The sequence below is a fragment of the Fusarium vanettenii genome, assembly GCF_000151355.1.
Source record: "Fusarium vanettenii 77-13-4 chromosome 1 genomic scaffold NECHAsca_1_chr1_3_0, whole genome shotgun sequence".
In the NCBI taxonomy this organism is placed as follows: Eukaryota; Fungi; Ascomycota; class Sordariomycetes; order Hypocreales; family Nectriaceae; genus Fusarium; species Fusarium vanettenii.
In genome coordinates this window covers 2073273-2099088 of record NW_003315881.1, presented here as the reverse complement: position 1 = coordinate 2099088, position 25816 = coordinate 2073273, and the positions used below count along the sequence as shown (strand labels likewise).

Here is a 25816-nt window from a genome sequence, read left to right as displayed (position 1 = left end):
ATAGGCATTTGTAATGAGATTGGCTACCGGGGAGGAAAAGCGTGGGTGCATGATGGTCATGATAGCAATAAACAAGGAGGCCACAGGATACGAGATACCATCTGATAATGCATATGGATTTGACAGGACTGAAGGATGCTGATCTTGTTATGATCATGTGCAAGGCCATGCCAGTATGCAGCAACTGCCGAGAGGCGATAAGCGGTCAGCGGTCAGCGGCCGAGGGTCCGTCGTCTCGGCGCTTCAGCCCCGCAGCCACGGAGGCGCCCGATGCGGAGATGATGGATGTCATTGATAAAGGGCGGCCCGCACCGCGGGACACGGCACCTTCCTTGTACAGGTACGTGGCCCGGCCTATCTCATCTAAGCTGGGTAACACATAACTACCCCTCTCCTCTCCCTTTGATCACTCCCTTTCAACAACAGCGTAGAAAAGTCAACTGCAATGGAGACTCCAGAGACTATTTCCAAAGGCGACGCTGCTAGGACCGCCGAGATCTGTGAGCAACACGGCATCACGCCGAACGAGTTCTCGGAGCTCCGCCAGCGCGCCACGGCAGCCAAGGCGACGGCTTACTGCCCGTACAGCCGGTTCCGGGTCGGGGCCACGGTGCTCTCGGGCGAGGGCCAGTTCATCGACGGCGCAAACGTGGAGAACGCGTCATACCCCGTGGGGACGTGTGCCGAGCGCGTCGCCCTGGGCACAGCCGTGACGGGCGGCCATCGCGGGTTCCGGGCCGTCGCCGTCGCCACCGACATTGCGCCTCCGGCGAGCCCCTGCGGCATGTGCAGGCAGTTGTGAGTCCCATCGTCGGGGGTGAGGCGAGGGCCAGTAGAAACTGAGGCAGGTTTGCTGACAAGGTGAGTTTTCTGGGAGATGTAGTATTCGAGAGTTTTGCACGCTGGAAACGCCAATCATCATGTTTGACAAGAATGAGGACTTTGTCGTTGTGAAGCTTGGTCAGGTCAGTTGTGTCGTCATTTCCTTACATGTTGAACATGAACTCATTCAATGCGCGCGCAGCTTTTGCCCATGTCTTTTGGGCCTGATCAACTTCCTCCGCCTGAAGCTCTCAGCAGCTCATAAATGATCAAAGATGAAATGATTAGCGAGAGGGATGTTGGCTTAAAGTTCACCGAAGCACCCGGATTTTCATGCGATGGTGTTTTGCGCTTGCGCGTGCGTCTGTACATGCGGGCAGATCGCATGGCGATGGACGTTGGTTGGGTTACATCCGCTGCATCGTTGGAGGGGAGAAGGATGCCACCCCTCCCTCAGCACGGGATATTTTGAAAGCCTCCAATGGGCGATGAAGCCAGCAGATGGCCAACATGCTCCCGTGAGAAGAACCATCTGGGATGCTTCCATACTATTCAGGGCTGGCGGCAAAGCAGGGAGTGTGCACCTTGGTGCTTGAACCGCTCGCCTGTATGTGGAAGTTGGAATCAGACATTCTTATTTATGGCCAGAATACATGCAAATGTTGTTTATGCTCAGCTGTTGTGTTGGTAACGACCAGGTAACTTACAAGACTAGAAATGTCCTGAGCCCCATTTTATGTCATCTTTTTGACTATTTGTTCGCTAGATTAACGAATCCTTTCGTTGTCTTAGTGCACTATGCAAGGGAGAGTGAGTGATAACGAGGAGGTGAAGGGAGCCTTGTGTTGGAACCACGACGTAGGGTAATCGACTGTCACAAGATGGATTTGTCCTCTAATTCCAATGCAAACTGTGTGATGACCGAATGATTCAATTGAGCGACAATTGATACCACGCAGCTTAGGGATTAGAATTATGGCATCAGGACTGGAAACCTACCCACACCAGAAAAAGGTTGTGACCCTGCCCTCTTGGCCGTCCACTCAGGAGCCTCGCCCTCAGTCCACGATTTCCCTTCTTGAGCTGGTGCACTGGCTCTGCAGCTATCGATTCTCCCCTCGCACATGAAGTCGTTATGTGAGCTTCACATCTCCCCTGTCACCTTTGCCCATCCGTTATCAAACCCGCACCAATCGCTTGTGCATAAATCGGTCCGAATACTTCCAAGAGCCAACATCTTGCGTCTTGACGCCAAGAGCCTCAAAATGATCAGCGTTGTGACGACTAACACCAATTCATATCCACGTCGCCTAGCAGGAGCTGTCACACGCGTCAAGCTTGGCTCAAACTCTTGATCATCAAAGATGCTGACAATGAGATCAGGACTTCTACGACAAGAAAAAGCCAAGGAGGTCTCTTCTTGCGCGCCTATGAAAAGCCGTTGCAGGTAGCTGATCCCTTTGTCTGCATCAGAAGGATCATGACTCTGACACAGCGAGCTTTTCACCAAGGTTGATTGATCTTAATATCCAAACATGCAGCCCCTCAGCGCGCCCAGAGAATACCGAGACGAATCACCGGTGCCGAGCGTCTCGATGGTCAATCATGAGCGGGTCAACATGACCTGATGACCTGAGGAACCATGGGCAGCTTGATGAAATGCTGTATTGCAGTACAAAAACAAGGAACACGTGTTGGAGATATATTCTGAGCGTTTCCGACACTGCTCTTCTTTCGAATCAACGTCTTCTATCAACATCATCAAGGTGGATAATCTTGTGCATCGTGACTTCTTCACAATGAGGAAACTTACAAAGATCAGTACGTTCTACACCGGCCATCTTTGTCTTTGGACTTTCGCTGATGTCCCCATTACAGCCAACACTTATTTTGTGGCCCTGGTGGCCACAGTCGGTGGTATGCTCTTTGGTTTCGATATCTCGTCTATCGCTGCGCTCGTCATTCGGCCCCAGTACATCGAGTATTTTGACAACCCTAGCGGTGTTAGACAGGGAGCCATTGGATCTGCTCTTGCTGCTGGATCTGTGTTTGGCAGTCTGATTGCCGGTCCCATCTCTGACAAATGGGGTCGCCGTGACAGGTATAACGTTACCCCAGGCGTGAACTCCTGGCCCATTGCTAACAGTGAGCCCCTAGCATTATGTTTGCTTGTCTCTGGTGGCTCGTGGGTACAGCACTCCAGGTCGCCGTCAACGGATTTGGCATGCTTGTGGCTGGTCGCTTCCTTAACGGGGTCTGCGTTGGTATCACTTCTTCTCAGGTTCCTGTGTACTTGGCCGAGATTGCCAAGAGAGTACGTCTATCAGGTTCAAGCTTGTACTTCGAGTACTCACAAATTATAGGAACGTCGTGGACGTATCATCATAATCCAGCAGTTGGCTATTGAGTGGGGAATTCTGATCATGCAAGTTTACCCTCCCTTGGTGAGGACAGCAACTGACTTCATACTCCTAGGTACTTCATTGGCTACGGCTGCGGTTTTATTCCTGGAACTGCGTCTTTCAGGACCGCATGGGGGACCCAGTTCATTCCCTGTGTTGTCCTTATGATCGGCCTTCCCTTCCTCCCTCGTTCTCCCCGCTGGCTGGCCAAGGTTGGCCGCGAGGAGGAGGCCATCCAGACTCTGGCAGACATCCAAGCCAGAGGAGACAGAAATAATGCCCTAGTAATCGCCGAATGGAGAGAAATCTCCGAGACCTTGGCTGCCGAGCGTGAAGCTGGCGGAGGTTGGCGCAAGTTCTTCAAGAACGGGATGTGGAAGAGAACAATGGCTGGACTTTCTGTTCAAGCCTGGCAACAGATGAGTGGGGCCAACGTGATAGTCTGTGAGTTTATGATTTACATCTCTAAATCAGTGAAAACGACCAAGATTTGAAGGAGTTGTGGTGTTTTTCATGTTTCATGGTCTGGATACTTCATCGGGATCGGGCCCGGACTGATTTAGCCCCACTTCGGCATCCGTGTGGTGGAGCGGAGTTCGGCCCCACCTGCACTATCTACGCCGGCTCGCCCCGATGAGTTCCCATCAACAACACCTTGAAATGAAACCCATTATTCATAAGCTAACCTGGCATCCTAGATTACATGACGTACGTCTTCCAGATGGCCAATCTTCAGGGCAACGTCAACCTCATCGCCTCGGGTGTCCAGTATGCACTCTTTATCCTGTTCACATCAATCATGTTCCCATTCATCGACAAGACTGGACGACGCACACTTCTGGTTTGGGGTTCGATCGGTATGGCGGTGTGTCACTTTATCGTTGCTGCGATGCTCGGTGCCTACTCGGTGCCCGTTCCCGGAGGTGTTGAAGGCAATGCCAATGTGGTGATGAGAGTCACTGGCTCCCCGGCCTATACCGTTATCGCATTCAGCTATCTCTTGATCATTGTCTACGCACTCACGCTGGCTCCTGTGGCATGGATTTACGCAGCCGAGGTTTGGTCTACAGGCACTCGAGCGACGGGTATGGCCATGGCAGCCGAGGCCAACTGGCTCTTCAACTTTGCTCTTGGAATGTAAGTGAACGAGTAAAGGCGCTGCATACAAACTTCCGCTTATGACTACTCAGGTTCACTCCCCCGGGATTTAAGAACATTCAGTACAAAATCTTCATCATCTTTGGTGTTTTGTGCATCGGATCGGCTGTCCAGGCCTACTTTACGTGAGTGCTAGATCGTGGCTTTATGCCTATTCAGTGATTCGAGCAGTTTACCAATTGGTGAAACAGATACCCCGAGACATGCGGCAAGACAATCGAAGAAGTAGAAGAGCTCTTCAAGAAGGGAGCACCCCCAGCATGGAAGACGAAGAAGGGAGAGTCTCGTCTGATCGCGCAGGTGGAAGCCGTACAGGAAGCCAAAGACCATGGCAAATTGGACGAGGTTTTGGGGGATACACCTCTTCCAGGTACCACCGGAGAGAAGGGCGTGACGGACACTGCCGGGCGTGTGAATTGAATGCGAGTCAGGTCGAGTACGAGGACCGAATTTGGAGAGTTGGGGTTCGGGAAGCTACTTCATGGCGAGGCCGATAGAATCTGTCTTGGGCGATGGAAGGCGCATAAACTTTAGAGTATATGTAGCTGTGCAAGATCTATTTGGACAGGCCAAGTCATGGCCTGTTAGTGTGTGAGATGTGAAGCCGTGCCATCTAGGATGGCCTATTCCAGGTCACCATAACAAGGGTTGCCTTGAGAATTGCAGGTCAGTTATTGGATGAGCTTAATTCGACTAGATCAGAGCATAGACAGTGACGTGTCGAGGGATTCGCATTGATACGTGAGTCGGCATTAAGCGAGACCCCTGAAATTCCCCGGAGAAGGCGATTGTGAGTGGAATCGAGAGTCAAGAAGGAAGCTGGTTGATGGAATTAATGGCGAGGAAATGGTTCTGCAGGCGGCACCGCCAAGGACATCACGCGTAGATGGCTCGTAAGAGAAAGGGATGAAATCTCGTGTCACTCTTCGGCGGTGTTTGAACGGTGAAGGGTTTATCGGCCGATGATTTTATGTTAAACGTCTAGGTTTGCAGATAAGAGGGAAACTCGGCACCATGAGAGCTTATAGGTGTCAAATGATCTTGTTCTGGTCCTTGATAATGTTGGAGGGTAAATTCGAGGGGGACCCGGGATGCGGCCAGAGCCTCTTTGCTGGCGGCATCTAAAAATGGAACTGGCTTTCCTGTCGTGCAGTAGTGCAGGGTCCTTGGCAAGAGACCGAGGTTTAGAAAATCCGGGGTTCAACTGTGAAGGGTAAGTTTGGTTGCTTTGCTTGTTGAGATCCAATCGCGTTGGAGGTTTTGGTTGCTGGTTCAATCTTGTGCAGCTCATGCAAGGCGGCAATAACAACAACAAAGAATAATACGAGATGCTCATGCTGGCAACCTGGAAACCTGTAACCAGAGCGAGACGTCATGACGGGGACTTGACCCTTGCCCCCCTGTGCCGTCGAGAATGGGCGCTGCCCAATGAGCTGGGCCCATCCCCGTTTCTCCGTTCACAGGCTTGTCTTGAAGCCTGGGCGCATCCCTGCGCGCGAAAGAGTTGACCGACTGGACCAGTCAGAGGAGAGGGCGTCAAGCGTTTAAACTGACGGGCCACTGAGAGGTGATGACTGACTCGGACGGGTTGAGAGGGAGCCAGATTTGGTGGCCACTGGCTTTGCGATTCATTCAATGGCGAGCTAAGCGCAGGTGTAGACATGTGATGGGTGGATGAAAGGAATTGGTCTTGCATGATGAAGGATGGCTTACTCAGGTACTATCTATGCAATGCATCCAGGGATGCATGCTGCTCGGTTCATGCTCCCCTTTTGCTGCTGCATAAGAGTCAGTCAAAAGTTCAGGCTGAGCCATTTGCGGCCTTTTCACCTTTTTGTTCCCTTCTTGGCGCCTCGCTCGCAAAAAAATGGACGCAAAAGCCTAGGCTAGGCTCGAGCTTCTTCGGTCTCCCCCGTGAAGGGGCCCTAGAGACCCGGGCATTCGGCAATGGTGAGCCCAGGGGATCCCGGAGAATTGGGAGAGTGAAAAGGGAGGATGAGCACGAGTCTGGATTATGAATCTCGGAGCAAGAGAGACACTGGCCACAGTGGCTAATGGTCTACAGCGGTCGGCACCGACACAGGGAGTTGACCCGGGGATTGGGAATTGTATAGACCGACATGTTCTGGAAGGGCGGCGTTGACGATGGGACGGGGCCACCATTGGACATGTAGCTCCCTGAAGATCTCCCCTAGACTGTTGCGCATCGCCATGTTTACTCGTTGCCTGGCTAGAGAGATGGGGCACTGGATCAAGGGCGCAAAGACGACGCAGCACGTTGCCGTGGATAGATATTGTTTTTGTTGTTGATGAGGGGAAACGGAATGCGTTAATGCCCCCAACGATGATCGAGGCCCCCCGCATGTTAATCTGAGCACCAACAAACAGAAACAGAGAGAATTCACCGTTGGTACCAGACAGACATGTTCTCGTCTTGTTCTCCCGTTCCAACGATGGAAGGACACACTGGAATGTAAGAGTGGCGCCGGCGGTTTTTGTTTTGGTTTAGAGCCCGCCGGGTCTGTCGCGTTTTTGCCGCCGCCTCTAGCTGCCATGGATGCTATGGACAAATCCACAGAAGGACACCGCCCTGACAGAAGAGTTACCCACTGGCCGTCAACCTCCGCCGCCGCTAAAAGGGCCCCTAGCGGGCTTGTCGCACGTTCCCCCAGGTCTGCTCCATCGGTGGGTGGCCCCTCCACTCCACTCCAGAGGTACCTCCCTTGACCGTCCCGTCACACGCGCCCAGTGTCACTCGTGCTTGTCACTCACACTCTAGACTCTCTCCCTCAGCTCAGCTCTCACTTGCCCGTCACTCTCCTCTTTGAAATCTCCCATCACCTTTCTTTTAACGCCTCACGACCTTAAACGCCGCTTATCTTGCTCCTTTTCTCCTCCTTCTACCACCTCCTCCCCATCCCTTCTTCCGCCACCACCACCTCTTTACTCGCCGACTTCCTCGACTCTTCGTCCTTGGACCTTGTTCCTCACGGGTTCCTTCATCGTCGGCCCTCTACAGCTCTCCTCCACCTCTCCACACATCGAGAACCGCCATTTCCAGCCCGATTCTGAACCTTCCAACCTTGTTCGACCCCGCCTCTGCCGCGACTTTTATCAATCCCGCGAGCTTGTGCTTTTGAGGCGGCTTGTTCTTGGCTCGGATCTGCGAGAGCTGCACCGCCTAGAGATAGCTCCAAGCAACCGACTATTGCCGTCGGCATAGCTTCCCATAACCACATCCGATCATCGCTTCCCCTACCGAAATCCTCGAAGCGCCTGGCCATAGCCTGTCGCCCACACACCGATCAAGCTTCGGCCGACACATGCCACCGTTGACGCCCTGACGACAGCGGTTGGCCCCAAGTTCCATCCGTGCCTCCATCTACCGATTACCAATCTCGACATGGAGCCTGTTCCTGAGACGGAGCGGATGGAGGAGTTCCGGCCTGCTCTTGTCTCCTCGTCTCCTGTGGTTCCCCCAACTGCTCCAGCTCTGCGGATTCCTAATCCAAACTCCGTCTCGACCCTCAACATTGACCTGCCTCGAAAGCCGCCAAACCTGAGACGCAGCACCGACCCTAGTCCGACATCGCCAGCTTCACCCTCGTGGTCCACAACCACCTTCATTCCGTACCGCCCACGCACCACCTCTCCCCTCTCTGGTGCTCATTCTCGATCCCGCTCCACCACCAGCCTGGCGCCCCCAATGTCTCGTACTCAATCCATGCCCGGAGTGAATGGCTCCGGTCATATTCTCTATTCGCCCCAGCGCCGCCAAACCAGTCCCTCAGGATCTCCGAGCCGCGTCCGAATCCCGCGGAAGCCTGCCGATGAGGCGTTTCCACCAATTTCTCCCGTTCGAACATCTGTACTAGAGCCCGAGCGGAGGCACGGGGAGAGGCGAAGTAGCTCCCCCATTCTGGGCTTCTCATCAAGCACTCCTGCTCGACTGCGTCGGCCATCATCTCCTCTGAGGACCATTGCATCATCCAGCACCGGCTCCCTGACAGCCTTTCCCCCAACTCCATCCTCATCGATCTCATCTACTTCGTCGTACCGGAGCTACGATGCTCTCTCAGGGAGCTATGGAACCACTTACTCATCAGTTCCTTCAACACCAACTTCAACCAGGTCACGAAGCCCCAGCATTTCCAGCTTGGAGACTATTCCTGACACACCTGATGCCGAAGAAGCTGCGTTGGAAGCCGAGCGAATTGCGCAGCTAAAGGCTGCCGCGGATGCCGCCGAGGGTAACGACTCATCAGACTCAAAGGGGAAAGATGGGCAGCCCCGGGGACGCACAATGGGATTTGGGTCCAGAGATAAACGGAAGCGTTGGAGTGTATGCGGAGCTGAGCGGAGAGGGGATCTCGATCTGGAGACGATTTGGGAAGATTGATTGGTCGAGAACGAGACTTGAAGTTGACTTGGGATCGCCGCGGCATCTCGCACATGAACCGAGGCCAGCAATGAAGGATGAGACAGACGTTGCTTTACAGGACAGGACATTACAGGACCAGGACCAGGACCTTGGCAGACACGATTGCATCACGGACGGCGGATTGGTTGTTTGACGGTTGCTTGTTTTTTTTCTTTTTTTTTTCGGCATCAGCATATGGTTTCTCGTTTTTTTACTCTTACAAAGGGCACGACGGCGATTGCGTGACCCTCTTGATACCCATTCCAGCACATCTGCATTATCCATCCCGACAGGAGGATCACCTATCACACAGCCACAGGTCAGGCCAATTAACTTGGTTGAGCTGTGCGAATCTGTATTCTAGGGCGAATTACACACACTCACACTCGCACTCACACTGTCCCTATCATATCTTGATTGTCATTTCACTCACGGCTTCTTGTGCGCGAGGTGGGCGGGATAAGCCCAAGGGTGATTGAATCTATCGACAATAGAACAAACCCACACCCACAAAGCTTCAACTCTCGTGTCCGTCGCTTCGTCCGTGTCTCGATTGACGAATTATAGTGTCGGTCGCGTTCAATCGATAAGAACCTAGTGTTCAATAAAAATCCGAAAATGTCTCTGCTCCCCTCGTCGGGATCTGGGCAAACATTGCTTTTGTCTCCCTTTGTGTCGATTGTGTGTGCGATTTTGGTGTCAACTCCCTTGAACCGATCAACAGCCCCACGACGGGCCCCTTCCAAAGGGCTCCCGACGCTCCCTCTTCAATATACCACCCTTTCAAAGTCTTCAATATTCGTCCCTTTTGATTGACAATTGACTCCTTGAGCAGCAGCCCTCGAAAAGATGAAGTCGTACTTAAAGGCCGTGGGATGCGTCCCAGAGATGCAACTCTCACCACCAGACTCAGCATCTTCTCTCACACTCTCACAACAGCCTCATCCTCTCACCGGCTGCTCTCTTTTTCCTATTTCCATCTTGATACACAGTCTGCAGCATGCTTCTGCCTACATTCATCGGCGCCGCTGGCCTTTTGGCCACGGCTGTCGAGGCCGCTCCACGGGGCACTTGGTTCAATAAGGTATGGGCTTTGCAGATTTAAAGATTGTCATGTTCTGACATAGATACAGCTTCGACGAGATGATCAAGGATCACAGGGTTCTACAGCAAGAATGGCTGCTCGAGCTGATTACAACTACGCAAATGCTTATAACCAGCCCAACGTCTACACTCCTGGCGCCAAGTACGCCTCTCCCGACACATACACCAAGGTCGACTCTCAATATGCTGCTCCCAAGAACACATCCACTTCGGCCGTTAACTCTAAGACTCTCAAGTCAGATATTGAGTGTCCTACCGGTGGCGTCTACGTCTCAACTACGACTCTCGACTTGACTGTCACCGTCACTGCCTCTTCAAACATGTCTTACACCATCTGCCGTGACTGCACCCAGACTGTCACTCGTAACGGCACCGTTTACCTGCCTGGTGGCAAGTATGTTCCTACGCTATCATACGACAAGGAGACCAATGCTGCGTACCCCATTGCTGAGAACACCAACCGCGGCGGCGAGTACAACACTGGCTCTCCTTACTATCCTACCAACGCGACCTATCTCCCTCCCAAGACAAAGGATGTCGAGGATCCTGATGAGACTGAGCCCTGCACGGATGATTTCCCTTACATGAACTCGACCATCGCTGCTCCCATGTACACCACGCCCGTCTCCGCGAGTGGCTACCAGTCTGCCATCTACAACACTCCCAGCGGCTACAACTCTGATGCTCCCGTCTACACCCGGCCAGCCTACGTCAAGCCCGTGTACCCTGAGCCTGGACACAGCAACTCTTCGATCGAGACTCCGGCCTACACCAAGCCTGTGTATACCAAGCCCGTCTACCCTCGTCCTTCTGGCTCTGGCAACTCTACCATCGTGGCCCCGGTTTATACTAAGCCTGTTTATCCCGACCCGTCTGGCAACTCAAGCGTCGTGCCCACCGTCTATACCCCGCCAGTCTACACCAAGCCTGTTTACCCTGGCCCATCTGGAAACTCGAGCACCCCTCCTGCTTACGTCAAGCCTGTTTACACCAAGCCTGTCTATCCAGAGCCCAACAACTCGAGCATCGTGCCCACCGTCTACACCCCACCGGTCTACACCAAGCCTGCTTACACCAAGCCTGTGCTCCCTGGCAACTCGACGGCTACTTCTCCCGTCTACACCAACTCTGCCGATCCCTCCGTGTACACGCCTCCTGCCTACACTAAGCCCGTGGTCCCTGGCAACTCTTCGACAGCCTCTACCAAGTCTGCTGACCCGTCTGTTTACACGCCTCCTGTTTATACCAAGCCGGTGTACCCTCAGCCTGTGAACTCTTCTACCGGCGAGGCCCCTGTTTACACCCCACCAGCCTACTCGAACCCCGTGGTCCCCAACAACTCGTCCACAGTCCCTCCTGTGTACACCACTCCTGTTGACCCGTCGGTGTATACACCTCCCACCTACACTAAGCCAGCTTACTCGGAGCCCATCATTCCTGGAAACTCTTCCACCAGCGAGGATCCCATCTACACTCCCCCGGTCAACACCCAGCCAGCTTACCCCGGGTCTGTGGTCTCCAGCAGCTCGTCTACCAACGAGGGCCCCGTTTACACGCCGCCAGCCTACACACGACCTGTTTACTCTGACCCTGTTGCCTCCGGAAACTCTTCAGTGACTCCTCCGGCCACCACCAAGCCTGTTGATACGCCTGTTTACTCGCCCCCGGTTTATACCAAGCCCGTCTTCCCCAGCGAGTCTTCTGACGCTTATCCTCTGCCTTCGACCCCCAGCAACTCGACGATTCCTCCCGTGCTCCCCGTTTCTTCCAGCGATTCTTCGTCTTCTGTCGAGCCGACCTTTACTCCTGAAGCTTCGACCTCGCAGGGTAGCTCTGCCTCTGTCTCGACTGCTTTTGACCCGGAGTCTACCTCGATTGAGCCAACAACTCTCCCCGTGACGCCTTTCCTGACAACCACGACTTCGATCGAGTCCTCGACCACTGAGCCATGCATCATCGACACCTCCATGGTCCCCATCTCGTCATCCTACCTCAACACCACCGCCACCACACCAAGTGTTCCCACAGAAACCATCTGCGAGGATGATGCCGAGAACGGTGCACCCAAGAGCAACACTGCCTACTGTGGTGTCAACGGTAAGGCCACGGGAATGAACTTCCTCGCCGAGTTTAGCGAGGACAGCTACGGAATGCCCGTCACCCTCGAAGGCTGCTACCAGTTCTGCAAGGTAAGTTCCTACCTCTCTCGATTCCGTACAAAGTTCTAACAAATCCTTCAGCTTGATCTACCATCCACCCGCGGCTGCGAGGCTTATCGCTTCTACGAAAACGACAGCGGCGCAACCCGCTGTGCCGTCTACGGTCAACCTGTCTACAAGGACATCCGCGAGATCGACTCAACAGTCGAAGACGTCTGGTTCGACCTAAGCTGCGGCTCTCCCTCCCAGTACCAAGACAGCACCTCGACCGATAACCAGTCGAGCGGAATAGGGGCATCTATCAAGCTCAGTCTCGGTTTGAAGTACTAAAACCCCTACCTCTTTGATGACAAGACACGTTTTCTTTTTTTTCCTTTGTCACAGATTCATAGGGGTCGGAGTTTAAAGGGAGGAGGGTTTGCACTTTAATACCTAATTTGAGAAGGGATAAGGGGGAGAGTGATATAAGTGTGTGGCTTTTGTACTAAAGTGGTTGCTATTGCGACTGGAGAAGAGCATACATATGTCCAATGCGGATTCCGTGTCCCCTGATGGGACGGTTTAATATGTAATTTCTTTTTAGTTATTGTTCAAATGAAAAGCAATCCATCTGTTGAAATCTTAGTTTCTGTTTCTTGTGACTGTTTCTCCTTGCTTGAACGAGAGGGGACAACTACAAGTATTGTTTGGTAATCGTGGGATGCTCTTAAACGCTGCTGCTGACCAGTACAGGCATCTAGGTTGCCACCATTCCCGATGATATTCATTATATGAGTGTCAAGGAAGGTGGAATATGGAGAGCATCACATTTACCTTCAAGAACTGAATTGATGGTGTCTATCTGTTCTCATTATCTGATCCCATCAGAAAAGATGATCAATCTTTGGCCCCGAGCCAGCACACATCATAACCCCATTTATCTGGGCTCCAAAATCATCAATGTCTCCCAATCTCAGAATGCATCCCCTAGTTCATCAAGTTTTCCTCAACTTCCTCTCCTTCATTCATTGCCAGCAGGCCTAATCGCAGACCACAGCAGCCTTGATGAGCAGCATCGAGGATTCATAGTTTTGGCCGTCGGCGTTTCCAGCCTTGTAGAGAAAGGGCGAAATAACCATCTTGACGGTGCTCTGCTCAGATAGCTCGGTTTCGGAGGCGATTGCATCCATGACGTTTGGGTTGTATAGCTGAGGCTTTGAATGGTCCTGAACATGGTCTTTCCAATGGATCTTGAAGAGTGCCTTGGAACACATCAACATCTGGTCCAGCTCGACGGCACACGCGATGATGACGCTCATTTCGTCCCTGACTCTCCCCCCACTGTCAGAACTGGCGTTTGGGGCCGAGAGGAATGGCATCAGGCGTCTGGCTTCGAGGGTGGCAAGGGCCTTCGCGCCTTCTGACTCAAAGCCCCAAAGCTGATTGAGAATGCCCGATCCTTGAGCAAGCCATCTCGCAGCTTGCTGGCAAATCTCAGAGCGGCCTTGAGCTTCCCCTCCGAGACGATCTGCAAGAATTAGCTCATACTTTGAGAAAGTACAAAATAGATGTCACTTACTGACGAGGTTGCTTTCGATAGTCTTGAGGTCGGCCATTCCAGGGCCACCCCAGAGACGAGTACCAGCGTCGAACACTGTGTCATTGACCATGCCCCACAGGTAGCCTTCAAGAAGAAACTCTCGGTAGTCTTGGTCTTCAATCTCTTCTCGGTATGACTGCGAGATCCAGCTCAGCCGAGAGAGAACGACCTCACCCAGGCCCTGCGGTGGAGGACTCTTTGCCAAATAATGGGCCAATGTGTGAATGTTGTAGCTGAGAATCCTCCACTTGTCCATAACAGCGTCGTCTGTTGCCTTGGCGGAATTGGCAAGGGCTCCTCCATCCGCGAGGCGCCTTTGCTCGTCTCTCTCGCGGAGAGCCTTGCTGAGTTTGGTACAGGCGTTTTTGTGTTTAGTGCGCATCTCTTTGAAATCCTCGCCGAGTTTCTTGTTTGTTTGGTTTGCCAGATTCAGCCGCTCCTCAAGCTCGGCAACTTTGCTCACGAGCTGATGCTGAGTGAATTGTTGCGCCCAGTTTGTGAAGAACTCCTCGATGCGCTGGAAGCACAGGCCGAAATTCGTAGATATGTTTTGCCCCATCACCTCGTCCAAAGCAATTCTGTTCTCTGCGTTTGCGACACGGACCTCCTGTAGGAGCTCTTGGTGTCTCCCTTGCTGAATTTCCAAGAATTCTTCAACGGTCCAGGTGTCAGACCGCTCTTGATCTTGAGGTCGGTGCTCGTGGTTGTCGGTGCCGGTTTCCAGGTCCAGCTGAGCGTGATGAGATGGAGAGATTGCAGTACTGTCGGATTCGGTGTCCCTGATGGTTTCAAGTTGTTCATTTATGACATCAAAGGATTCAGATGTAGGCTCAGGTGGATAGGAATCACCCGTGTCCTGGCAGGGCGGTTCGGAGCTCATGGCCAACAGCGTCAAAGGCGATGCATGAACTCGCCCAGGTCCGATGAGCGCGCGTCCCGAGTGAAATATCTTCTAAAGCTGCTGAGTCTAAGAGGATGCAATACGCTTTATTGGTGAAGGCTTGATCTCAAGAGACCTCATTGGCGTTCGGATAGGGGTCGTGTGACGACACAGGGCTGAGATGGTGTTAAGTGCGTAGAGTGTGAGTGCAAGAGAGAGGTTAGAGAAAGAGAGAAAGTCAGTGGAGAAGGTAAAGAATATGAAAGAAATCCCAAGGTTACTTGCATACCAAGGTAACTTGATCCGTCGATCAGGCAGGTGGTAGTGATTCACTGACTGACGGGTGCCTGCATGTCCTTAAGGGCACTCACCACTCCCAACTCTGTATTCACTCTCTCCATGTATCAGATAAAAACCCCTGCTCCCGTTTATTCTTTTCCAATCTCCATCTCTTCTCCTCCAACATTGAAAAGTTGGACAACTACTTACCAACTTAGCAACCAACCTACCTACCTACCGACCTACCAACCGCGCCGACTGATCTTGGCTACGACCAAAGATGGCAGCGAGTCAACCAACCGAGGATGCCATCGTCATTGGCATCGATTTTGGGACGACGTAGGTTTACTCACAACACATTATCAGGTGTGTGCTGACACTTACTTACTTAGATACTCGGGTGTCGCCTGGGCATACTCACGAGAACCAAATGACATTGCGATCGTGACAAGCTGGGAGGCCGAGCTAAACCACTGCTCAGACAAAGAGAAGGCACCCACTCAACTGTGGTACAACAGCAATAATGATGTCACCTGGGGATACTCCATCCCTGCCGACAACGACGCCTTGAAGTGGTTCAAGCTCCTCCTGCTCAAGAGAGGCGATATTCCAGCCGATATCGCTGCATCTGAGCAGCTCGCTACCGCTCGTCGCCTGCAGGAGGCGACAGGCAAGCAGCCCGTCGAGATCATTGCTTGCTTCCTCAAGAAGCTGTGGAACCATGGCATCGAGTCCATCAAGCGCAGCATCGGTGCTGAGCTGCTGAACAAGTCCAAGTTCCATGTCGTCATCACCTTGCCAGCCATCTGGCCCCCCTACGCTCAGAGACTCATGAAGCAAGCCGCAGGCTTATCTGGCATCCTTACTCCCCGACCATGCGGCGCCACCACGGTTCGTTTCGTTTCAGAGCCCGAGGCAGCGGCTTTGGCGACTATTCAGGACCTTTCAAAGAGATCAACCATCAAGGTATTCCATCTGCAACTCACTTGAGGTGAACCGGACTGACATCCATGGGTAGCCAGATGATACCATCGTTGTCTGCGATGCTGGGGGCGGAACAGTCGTAAGTTTGCACCCATGAATACCAAGCATGGCTTTAGGTAGCCCTGACTAATATGAACAAGGACCTCATTAGCTACAGAATCCAGTCGACAGAGCCATTCGTCGTCAAGGAGTGTGTCAAAGGAGATGGCAAGTAACCAAAGCCTCACGGTAGAGTTGGCTTGCTAACTACGAACAGGAGCCCTGTGCGGAGGAGTTTTTCTCGACGAAAACTTCCTCAATCTCATCAAGTCCAAGGTCCCCAAAGGAGCTTGGGATCAGGTCAGCAAAGCAGCGGAAAAGAGATTCCTCAATGACGGGTGGGAGCACGGCATCAAGCCGCAGTTTGCAAACCAGCAGAGAACTTGGCTAGTCGATCTGCCCGACGCCTGCAATGACACCCCTCGGAAGCTCAAACGCCGCCGTACATTTGAGCTCACCTCGTATGTTCATGCTCTCTCCGCACAGAAACAAGGCTAACAGGGCTTCCTAGGGACGAGATCCTGTCCGTCTTTTCCCCGATTGTCGACAAGATTGTGTCGTTGGTGCGCCGCCAGTGCGATGCCATTGAAAGAAAGTACTCTCAGCCGCCAAAAGTTAGTTCTTCACACATTCCTCAAGAAGCTTGCGCTGACCCTTATAGCACATCGTTCTCGTTGGCGGTTTCGGTCGTTGCCGATATCTTTTCGACCGGCTGCAGACCGAGTTTGAATCGTCAGTCCTGCAGGCTCAGGGAAGCAAACCGTGAGTGGTAGTATCCAAACCAAGGACTGACTTGACTAACAACCCTAGATGGACCGCCATCTGCCGTGGCGCTGTCGTTCACGAGCTTTCCAAGCAGAACTTTTCCGCGGACATTAGTGTAAAGGTTGAGGCAAGGATTGCCCGCATGAGTTACGGCATCTGCCACAACTCATCCTTCGATGACCTCAAGCACCTACAGACCGACAAGTACTGGTGCGATAAAGAGCGCAAGTACTTGGCCAAGAACCAAATGACGTGGTTCTTGAAAGAGGTAACCGATAAAACAAGGCAGGGCCGGACTTCTCACTGACATGTTTCGCAGGGTGATGACATTACCAGCAGGCGTCCAGTCCGGTACCCTTTTTACCGCCTCTTATCAGAATCCGTGGGCTATGTTAGGGAGGACATACACTGTTCCGCGTCCTATCCAGCTCCTTCGAGAAACGACCACACCGTTGAACGAATGTGCCAGATCAAATGGAACAGACACATCCGTGTGGAGTCGCTCCCAAAGTATACCAATCCCATCGGAGAGGTCTACCACGAGCTGAACTATACCGTCGAGATGGCATGCGAAGATGGGACTGTCGACTTCGTGGTCTATCATGATGGGGTGCGGGTTGGCGCGCAAAGCGTCGAGGTTGAGTTTGACTGAGTCTCCCCAACCTTGGTCTATTGAGGCAAATGAAATGAACTGGTGTGTGGTAGGGTAGATTGAGGATTCTGGTATTTGGGGGAGTGGAGTCATGGTCATCTTGCTTTCGGGAAATGAGAAACGGCGTGCTGGATTTTTTTGGACTGTGCCTGAAAACGGTCGAGACAAGTGTCTCATGGCAGCAGAGATGGGCGTCAGGACCTCGCATTGATGAGGAGCTAGCAGTGCGAAGGAAGAATGTATAGGATGTAAAGATCAATCTAGGACAGGCACAGAGAATGTTTGGACATCTTGGTCCATCACATCATAGATTCATTTAACGCCTTCGCTATCCATACGAGATATGACACTCTATGCCTCGGCCATGTCGACATCTTCTTGCTTCATTGGCAGCTCATCCGTTGAGCTTGGGTCCTCTTTGACTGTTGTCCCATTGGTCACAGGGGCATCTCTGATGTGTCGATACACCCTGACTGTGTTATCCTGGCCACCGCTGACCATTGTCTCTTCATGAACATCCACCCAAAAGCACACGCCCGCGTGGCCCTCGACCCTCTGCAAAACATTCTTGGATACCACGTCCCAGAGCACGATGCTCCCGTCCTCACTGGCAGAGGCGATAAAGGGGGCGCCGTCCAAGACACCGAAACAGCCACCGACGGCAAACTTTTCATTAAGATGGCCTTGGTACGTCTTCTTGACGCTACCGGCCACATAGTCCCATAGGCGGATGCAGTTGTCGAGGTTAAAGGCCAGGACGAAGCGGCCATTGGGGGAGAAGCAGACGTTGGTTACGGCTGGGTTGTCTTCGTGGACAAGTGTACGGAGACATTGCCCTGTTGATGTATCCCAGACACGACTATACACACATATTAGCAAGTGAAACTCATCACACGAGAGGGTGTCCTTACATCAAACCGTCTGTTGAGCAACTCACGACCAGCGTTCCGTCGCAACAAAAGTCAATCCCACTAACAGGATCACTATGCGCAGGTAAACTACGCATGAGTCTACCCGCTCTCACGTCCCATAGAAAAACAGCCTCGTCGTAGGACCCGCTGGCAAGAATGTTGCCCTTTGGCGAGAAAGCTAAACAGTGGATATAATTATGATGTCCCTTCAGAGGCGCCATCTCCTGGCCGGCTTCCGTCTTTCGGGCAGTAGTCTTCGGTCGACCTGTAACGCGGTCCCAAAGGCGAATGGCCTTGTCATCTGAGCCGCTCGCAATGGTGTTGCTATCAGGTGTCCATGCGAGACAGCTCACGCCGGCCATGTGACCAAACAGTGTATCCATATGCGCACCCGTCGCGGCATCCCAGATCTTGACGGTGGCATCTGCAGATGCAGAAGCGATGAAGCGCCCGTTGGGAGATATCCGCACCTGCGAGATGGGCTTTGTGTGGCCGTGGAGGACGAGGCGGGCGCGGTAGTTAGGTTTGAAGGGTTCGGGAGGAGGAGTCGGTTGCGGAGCTCGAGGTGAGAGCGAGTCTGTTCGGGAGCGTGTGGATGATGATTGGGATCGTGAGCGTGAGCGTGAGGAGCGGGGTGATCGTGATCGGGAGACTGAGGGCGAGGAAAGGCGAGAGCGCATGCGAGAGTCGGAGCGAGTAGTCGACCTAGACCGCGATCTTGACCGTGATCTTGAGCGCGAGGTGCGACGGCTCTGCTCATCGTAGTATTTCCGATCGGTGCCTTCATCGCCGGGACTTGGACTCATAGTCCTGCTATTTCGGCGATGCTCACGGATCGAGAGCTTTCGTATCCCTTGGTGGGCAGAAGGCGAGCGGCTCGCATCGTCCTCCTCGCCGTCGCGTCGAGGCGCGTAAGGAGGGGAGGAGTCGCCATGTGTCTTCCGACGCTTGCCACGGGGCGAATCGCCCACACGCTCGTCGTCGGAAGCCATCGCGAATGACAGCTCAGCCTCGTTGAAATTAGGTAGTTCCAGGCCCTAGAGGGTGGGAGGTCGTCTGGACGAGGCTGACAGCCAAAGTCAAAGAACCAATGTGGGGCACGAGGCTGAAAAGCTGAAGCTGTGATCTCCAACAGAGTGACATGATTGGTCAGCGCCTGCGCAAGCCACTCCTGAAGATCCGGAAACTACCAGAGGTTAGGGAAGCGGAACGGCCAAATTCATTGGCCTCGCGGTTTTCATGCAGAGATTCTGTTCTTTTGGCGCCGGGCTACTCATCTCCGCTGTGACACGGGAGTTGACCAGCGAAACCATTGGCTGCAGCTAGAACGAGTCATCAAACGACCAACAGTCCTTTACGACTCCTATAATGGAGTTTGACAAAAGATTGATTACTTTCAGCTCCTCTTAGTCTGGTAGGACTGTGCTTCCATCGTGAAAAGAAGCTTCCTTAATTACCACAAATTGCCGCCCTGTCTCTCAGATGGGCAGCTCGCACCATGCGGGCGGTCGGTAGTTCAGCCATGGCGCTGGGTTTGCGGCATTCCGTGCGCCGTCTACTGGTTCTTTCTCCCGGTCAGCCGCGCCCCCTTTCACAGCTGCCGGGCCTCAGATCAGGCCTTGTCTGTGATGGGGGACGGTTAGGCAATTAAACTATCTATTTTTGCAGCAACGGCGCGTCCGGGAAGTTTACCCCGTGAAAAATTTCAATCCTGAAAAGCCAATGGTCAATAGGGGGATACTGAATGCCCCGGCTAGTGGTCCAAGAAAAATGGTATACTTCGCAAGTACCTACTCTGCCATTTAATCCGCTGAATCACAGCATAAATGGCTTATGATTATAAACCTAAGGATTTATATAGACTTGAGAATATAATTAATATAATTAATATAATTAATATTTTTTATTTATATATTCTAGTCTAATTTACGTCTATGTAGCCTGGCAAAGGTCTTATTGCCTACCTGCAGTATGCCATTTATTTCTTGGTCTGGGTGCCTGGGTTGCACAGTCAATACAATCCAGGCTATTGATCGCGTGCCGCGCGCCATGTGGCTCTAAGGAAAGAAAGAGGACAGGCAGTGGCGTTCCCTTGTTGTGCTCTGTTTCTCACTTGTGGGCTGTCTCTGCAGACGGGCAATGGTAGCCCTTCTTCTCTGCCAGTTGAAACCAGTAGCCAAGTCGTCGAGACCGTGCCATGTTTTGCTTTTGTTTCTGCTCCTTGTGCTTGTGTGTTCTTTTCTTAGAACCAAACCCATTCTCCCTGTTTTGACTCAACGCATCTCTTGTCAGTCAAGACATCCCTTGTCTGCTCTCACTCATCGTTTTTACGTGGTCGGCCCGTGGACGAGGTTCTCGGTGAGACACTCTTCGGAACTGAGCTTGAGTCGTGCTCTGTCTCCGAGTGACGTTCCGACCGTTCGTCTCGTCCATACCGGTCTCTACCACATACCGAGAACGGGGCCTTGGCTAGATGGCGCAAAAATCGACTTCATCGCCGTCTGACAGCTCTTGGCCAAAATCCCTCACCATTCGGTCGGGATGTTTTGAAGATGGGCCACTCAGGAGGCTTCCAGACTACTAGGCAATTCCAAACTATCGCCATCAAGCATAACAGTGGCGTACCCGGAGCTGAAGCCTACTCGCGACTAGCAAGTCACAATAGGCGCGTTCCAGACACCGCCGGGCTGTTGTAGTTTATCACCTACCCAGCGCTACGGCTCAGCTGTGGCTGTTTAGGGGACGAGCCGTTTGTGGCAGAGAGGACCGTTGGACGGCGACCGGCTCGGGCGTCAACGTTTAATTGGCGAATTTCCTGAATTAACCTCTCCCAGCCTGCCTGCGGAGAAGCATTATAGGACAGGTTTAAGGAATTGCACTTTCATGCCCCGAGATGACAGAATACAGGGCCTCGTCCCTCCTATTCGCCCTTCCTTGTAAAGCGACCGAGACAGTGCTGGCGAATAATGGCCGCCCACTGGCCTCGGGTGGCTTTTGCCCTGATCTACGAACACATGGGGGGCGCGTCATTGTGCCGCATTCAACCAGGCAGGGCAAGGCAGGTCGCGTCAGAGATGTCCTAATTGCAGCAGCAGATTTCGCAGATTAGATGCCGACGATGCTGCCGGTGTCATTGGTGGAGGAAGGGCGGTAAAGAAAGGGAAAAGGCTGAAGGCGTCTTTGTCGGCTTGCCACAGGTAAGCGGAGGGATCTAGGGTCCTCGTCAGGGGATGGGAGAGACGCCGCAGATGAGGTGCTCCATCTGATCCATGCCCTGCTTGAGGGGGGCGAAGGAGCACTGGCCATGAGGGGATTACTGGCTTCAATATGCTTGTTATTTGGTTCCATGCGAATTGCCTGTTGGCCGCGTCTTGACAGTGTGAAACTCGAATGTCGGTTATGTTCTGCAAGGCGGTGCAGCTTGTCAGCGATTTCAGATAGAGTGTTTACGGGCCTGTTGGTCAGAAGTTCAAACATTCTAAGCCAACAAGAATGTTGGTCGTGTGCCCTCTGACCTTGAATACGCTCTCTTGTCAAGTCAAGCTGAGCAGCCAACCCCATACAACTCTGTAGAGTCGCAGTGTCTAGATGGTGCCATAGTACCCCATGATCGCACTCCAAACTTTCCGATTTGCGTTTTGCTCCTCTCGGGCATTGCCCCTTTACTACGTGCTATTCCAAGATTGCCCCCGCTGCCAGAAGACCGGCCTTGTAGCCGTCGCCGCCTCGCCTATTCATCCAAGTCCAAGCGAAGCGGCGACTCTGGGCGGCCGGCTGCCCAGCCGGCTGGGGTCGGTGCTAAGAAGGGCAGTAAGCAGCCCTACGAGCCACAGCGGCTGGGCGAGGCCCTATTAGAGGCTTTTCTGGAGAAAGGTGAAGGCCTCGAACTGGCTGTCAGGTTTGCCTGCAGCCGCTGTGTGTGTGACGGGGTCTGTTTGTTTGCCCAAGGAGGGCGGACACCTGGTGCGTTGTGCTGTCAATCGAGTTGACGTAGTACAACACGAATCTATACAACGTTGTACGAAGCAACAGACTTTGGAAGCTTGCCTTGTTGCCCGCTGATTCTCTCGGCGACTCCCACATACGGCAAGTGAGCAGGGAAGAGGTCGAGCCCTGTTTGCATGTAAGCTGCTGGCAGGCGATTGGCCTAGTGAGTTGCATCGCCCTGGACTTTTGGCTCGAGCGTTTCATGACCTGTCGGGATCTTCCATGGAAGCGTCCGTCAATGAACGAATGACTCTACTCCCTTCCCTTCGGTTCAATCAATCTGCGACTTTTGTTTCTATGCCCTGAGCTTGCATTTGACGAGCGGCATATCGCATAAGCATATTCAACCATGTAACATTAAACACTGCGCTGTGAAGCCGAGGCCCAGACCCAAGGTCTAGACGGCAACATCTCGATAGCGTCTCCAACGGGTAAACGGCCTTCCCTCTTCCCCTAAAGAGCCTGAATCCTTAGAGAAGAAGGTCTCGACAGGCGCGCCATCCATGGGGCAATGGATTCTGAGCAATCAGTTTGACGGAGACTGGATGGGATGGGATGCCAAGCGGGGGTCGCCGACTCTGCGCCCCTCGCGTGCGGCCAATCGCCAGACCCTCACCCACCCAAGTTAAATTACCATCTGCTGCTAGACGGTGTTCGAAGAAGGTCTTGCAGGGGGGTCCCATAATAGAACCAGAGAGCATTCGGGCTCGTGGCCCGATCTGAGTCTGGGCTCGCTGCGAGACTGAGCTTCCCAGGTTCCTGCTCCTCCAAAACTCTGCTTGTGCAGCCCCTGGCGAGCCATGGGGGGGCCTAACTGTGATCGGTCTGGCCCGAATTGCCCGGCAGATTGGATGGACGGGTTCGTTGGCGCGAGAATCGAGAGCGAGAGCGACTTGCCGAGTGGTGACTCTAACTGGCGCAAGGGCATGGGGAGCAGCGCTCAGGGGGATGAGGACATGCACTAACACTGCTGCCAATTAGCGGTTGCCTGCCCTCGATGCGAGATTCAATGCCCTGCGCCGACTTTTGCTCCCCCCTGGGCTAGCTTCGTTAGCCGTTGAACACGCTCCTTCACCGACCAACCGTCCCGCAGGCTGTGTGTGGAGGTGGAAGATGAAGGGAAGCGGTCGGGTACGTACCAAGCCCTGGTGAGAAGGTCGCAGGAAGGGCTGCAAGCGCCGACGCAGGCACACACACACACACACACAGGCACAGGGAACAAGACCAGGGGCAAGACAGGGTAGCATCTGCGGCGTCCTGGTACCTGCTTTAGCGTCGTCCTTGGCGTCAATGGTCCGTCGAGGGTTCGCCCAACCTGGAAATTGTCTCGGGGGTACGTACCACACGCCTCGTGCCTCGTGCCTCAGGCCCCACGCCCTCACCACTCTCACCCCCCTCGAGCCTCCTCCGGCATTTATCTCTAAAAACCCCCGGCTTCATTCTCGATTTTCCTTCTCTTCTTTCTCTCCCTCAACATCCAGCACATACCAACCAGTCACTCTTTTCGGCTTTTAGCCTACCACATTCTTTTTTACAACTCTCTCGGTTGCCCTGTGCTCCCTCCAACTCCCTTCCAACTCTAGTCTTTCCCTGTTTTATACAGCTATTCTGTAATTTCTAAATCAACAAACTCGCCAAAATGCAGTTCACCATCTCCGCCGCCGCCTTCCTGGCTTTCGCTGCCAAGGCTTTCGCCCAGACCGCCGACTTCGACCCCATCTTCAAGCCCGAGGCTTGGCAGTCCGTTGCCGCCGGCCAGAGCTTCCAGATCACCTGGGATGCTCCCGCCAAGTACGCCGGCCAGCTCGTCACCATCTCCCTGATCGGTGGTGACTCCCAGAACACCCAGGTCCCCATCAAGGACATTGCCAGTGAGTAGCGACGCGCGCACCAATCAGAAATCAAGCAACTGACAATCAACCAGCTGGTGTCTCCAACGACGCTGAGGCTTACAGCTGGGCTGTTGATGCTTCCCTCGGTGACAAGAACGTCTACGGTCTCGTCATCAAGCTGGAGAGCAACCCCGAGGTCTTCCAGTACTCCAACCCCTTCAAGATTGCTGGCTCCGACAAGCCCGCTTCCACCAAGGCTGCCGAGCCCACCTACGAGGCCCCTACCTACGGCGATGATGGCACCGCTACCCTCACCGCCCACTACGGTTCCAAGACTGTCTCCGTCTCTCAGGTCTACAGCGCTCCCGGTGCCCACACCACTGTCGTCGCCGTTGAGAAGACCCTGACCGTCCCTTGCAACACCACCGAGCCTGCCACCACCTTCGTCCCTGTTGTCAAGACCGCCTCTGTCCCCTGCAACGGTACTGCCACTGCCACCGGCCCTGCTGCTCCTCCCATCTACACCCACCCTTCCAACCCCCCTGCTCAGAGCAACCCCGTTGTTCCCGTCTACCCCTCCCAGCCTGCTCCCCCTGCTGCTGGCACCCCCACCCCCGTTCCCGTCTCCGGTGCTGCCCGCTTCGGCGCTCCCGTCGCCGTTGTCGCCGGTCTCGTCATGGCCGCTTTCGCTCTGTAAGCGAAGCAAAACCGCGTCCCAGTATCATATTTTGGTATCTACGTGGTGTCATGACGGCATGACTGCATTTAGAGGGTTTCTTGTTACTTCTGGTATGGAGCAGTCTGGGTATCAGGCCTTTTTTGCGCACATACGTTGATTTGGTAATTCCCGAGCTTGGAAGGTATTCTGGATTGTTAATGTATTTGAGGAAAAAACTTTTTAAAACCCACTTGGGTTATTTGTCTTGATCAAGCCCTTTCTGATGTAGCTGCCGCGTGTTTCCTTGCTGCTACGTCTAATAGACATATAACCCAGCTTTGTGTGTATTATCTAGTGGTAATGTCCTAATGAACTGTCTGTTATTAAATACCACGTGCCAAATAACAAGACGTCTGTCTGTAGTAGCTTGTCGTAGACGGTTGTTGAAACTAGATATCCATGAAACAATAGCCCATAAACACATTGTCTCTGCGTTTCTGTGAGACTTGGTCAATCTGAAGCATGTTTAGCTGACATCTAATCTCGTATGTTTGGCTGTCAACACACGTCCGACATGCCGCTCCCATCCAGCCTCTACCCGGCATTCCCTTGTCACGCAAGCGTACCGGTCATCTGTCAAAACAATCCTTTCCGAAGCCGCTATCCAGCAACGCCACGACTCAAGATGAGACCCCACGCCTCACTGGAATGCCCCAGCATTTGCGATGTCCGTTTCATCGTGCCCGGGAGTGGCGTCGCAGCGTGCGCCCGCCGCGCACTGGAATGCTCCCGTTTCCCAGGATTTCCCGCCAACTGAGAGTCGCAGGACCTCGTAACGAGAGATGTAGGTTGAATAAGCTTCAAACTTTATGCTGGGATTAATAGTCTGCCTTGATTTGTGAAATTAGAAGGGGATATAGTTGTGCCTAGTATATACCTCAGTTTGTTGGTTATAGTTTGGATATTTTGATGAGGACTCTCCGTTGTACGAGTTTCACACCCAAGAATCGGCAAGGATCTTCAACCTGTCACCACTTTTTTTTTGCTTTGGAGCGTTTATCCCTTGTTCAACGGGCAAACACTAAAGAAAACTGGTTCCTTGGCTTGATGTCATGAACAAGTTCAAGGGTGGTGGTCAAATTGTCTAATCCTGCAGTGACATGTCGAGATGCGTACGCGCAAGAG

At 53.2% G+C, this 25816-nt stretch overlaps 7 protein-coding genes across 7 annotated transcripts; 5 read left to right on the top strand and 2 right to left on the bottom strand.

Annotated features, from left to right (window-relative positions):
• Positions 1 to 445: 445 nt before the first annotated feature.
• On the top strand, positions 446 to 1087 carry NECHADRAFT_74982 (uncharacterized protein; the record flags this gene model as incomplete). The annotated part of the gene is made up of 3 exons (XM_003054312.1): positions 446 to 798; positions 884 to 965; positions 1025 to 1087. 3 exons carry the CDS (start codon positions 446 to 448, stop codon positions 1085 to 1087), a joined length of 498 nt encoding a protein of 165 aa, XP_003054358.1.
• Positions 1088 to 2621: 1534 nt separating this feature from the next.
• Positions 2622 to 4802, top strand: NECHADRAFT_74981 (uncharacterized protein; the record flags this gene model as incomplete). Its single annotated transcript, XM_003054311.1, has 8 exons — positions 2622 to 2643; positions 2701 to 2967; positions 3018 to 3136; positions 3186 to 3229; positions 3298 to 3668; positions 3923 to 4361; positions 4415 to 4507; positions 4574 to 4802. 8 exons carry the CDS (start codon positions 2622 to 2624, stop codon positions 4800 to 4802), a joined length of 1584 nt encoding a protein of 527 aa, XP_003054357.1.
• A 5000-nt stretch (positions 4803 to 9802) lies between these two features.
• NECHADRAFT_74980 (uncharacterized protein) lies at positions 9803 to 12395 on the top strand (the record flags this gene model as incomplete). The annotated part of the gene is made up of 3 exons (XM_003054310.1): positions 9803 to 9886; positions 9936 to 12095; positions 12147 to 12395. 3 exons carry the CDS (start codon positions 9803 to 9805, stop codon positions 12393 to 12395), a joined length of 2493 nt encoding a protein of 830 aa, XP_003054356.1.
• Positions 12396 to 13084: 689 nt separating this feature from the next.
• NECHADRAFT_74979 (uncharacterized protein) lies at positions 13085 to 14524 on the bottom strand (the record flags this gene model as incomplete). The annotated part of the gene is made up of 2 exons (XM_003053583.1): positions 13085 to 13572; positions 13624 to 14524. 2 exons carry the CDS (start codon positions 14522 to 14524, stop codon positions 13085 to 13087), a joined length of 1389 nt encoding a protein of 462 aa, XP_003053629.1.
• Positions 14525 to 15083: 559 nt separating this feature from the next.
• NECHADRAFT_90172 (uncharacterized protein) lies at positions 15084 to 17243 on the top strand (the record flags this gene model as incomplete). The annotated part of the gene is made up of 10 exons (XM_003054309.1): positions 15084 to 15142; positions 15196 to 15484; positions 15563 to 15769; positions 15822 to 15866; positions 15959 to 15998; positions 16044 to 16287; positions 16338 to 16440; positions 16488 to 16588; positions 16637 to 16859; positions 16911 to 17243. The coding sequence occupies 10 exons, from the start codon at positions 15084 to 15086 to the stop codon at positions 17241 to 17243; spliced, it is 1644 nt and encodes a 547-aa protein (XP_003054355.1).
• A 351-nt stretch (positions 17244 to 17594) lies between these two features.
• SWDC2101 (uncharacterized protein) lies at positions 17595 to 19146 on the bottom strand (the record flags this gene model as incomplete). The annotated part of the gene is made up of 2 exons (XM_003053582.1): positions 17595 to 18079; positions 18246 to 19146. The coding sequence occupies 2 exons, from the start codon at positions 19144 to 19146 to the stop codon at positions 17595 to 17597; spliced, it is 1386 nt and encodes a 461-aa protein (XP_003053628.1).
• Positions 19147 to 23780: 4634 nt separating this feature from the next.
• On the top strand, positions 23781 to 25127 carry NECHADRAFT_98847 (uncharacterized protein; the record flags this gene model as incomplete). The annotated part of the gene is made up of 2 exons (XM_003054308.1): positions 23781 to 24012; positions 24066 to 25127. 2 exons carry the CDS (start codon positions 23781 to 23783, stop codon positions 24668 to 24670), a joined length of 837 nt encoding a protein of 278 aa, XP_003054354.1. The 3' UTR covers positions 24671 to 25127.
• Between the last annotated feature and the right edge of the window lie 689 nt (positions 25128 to 25816).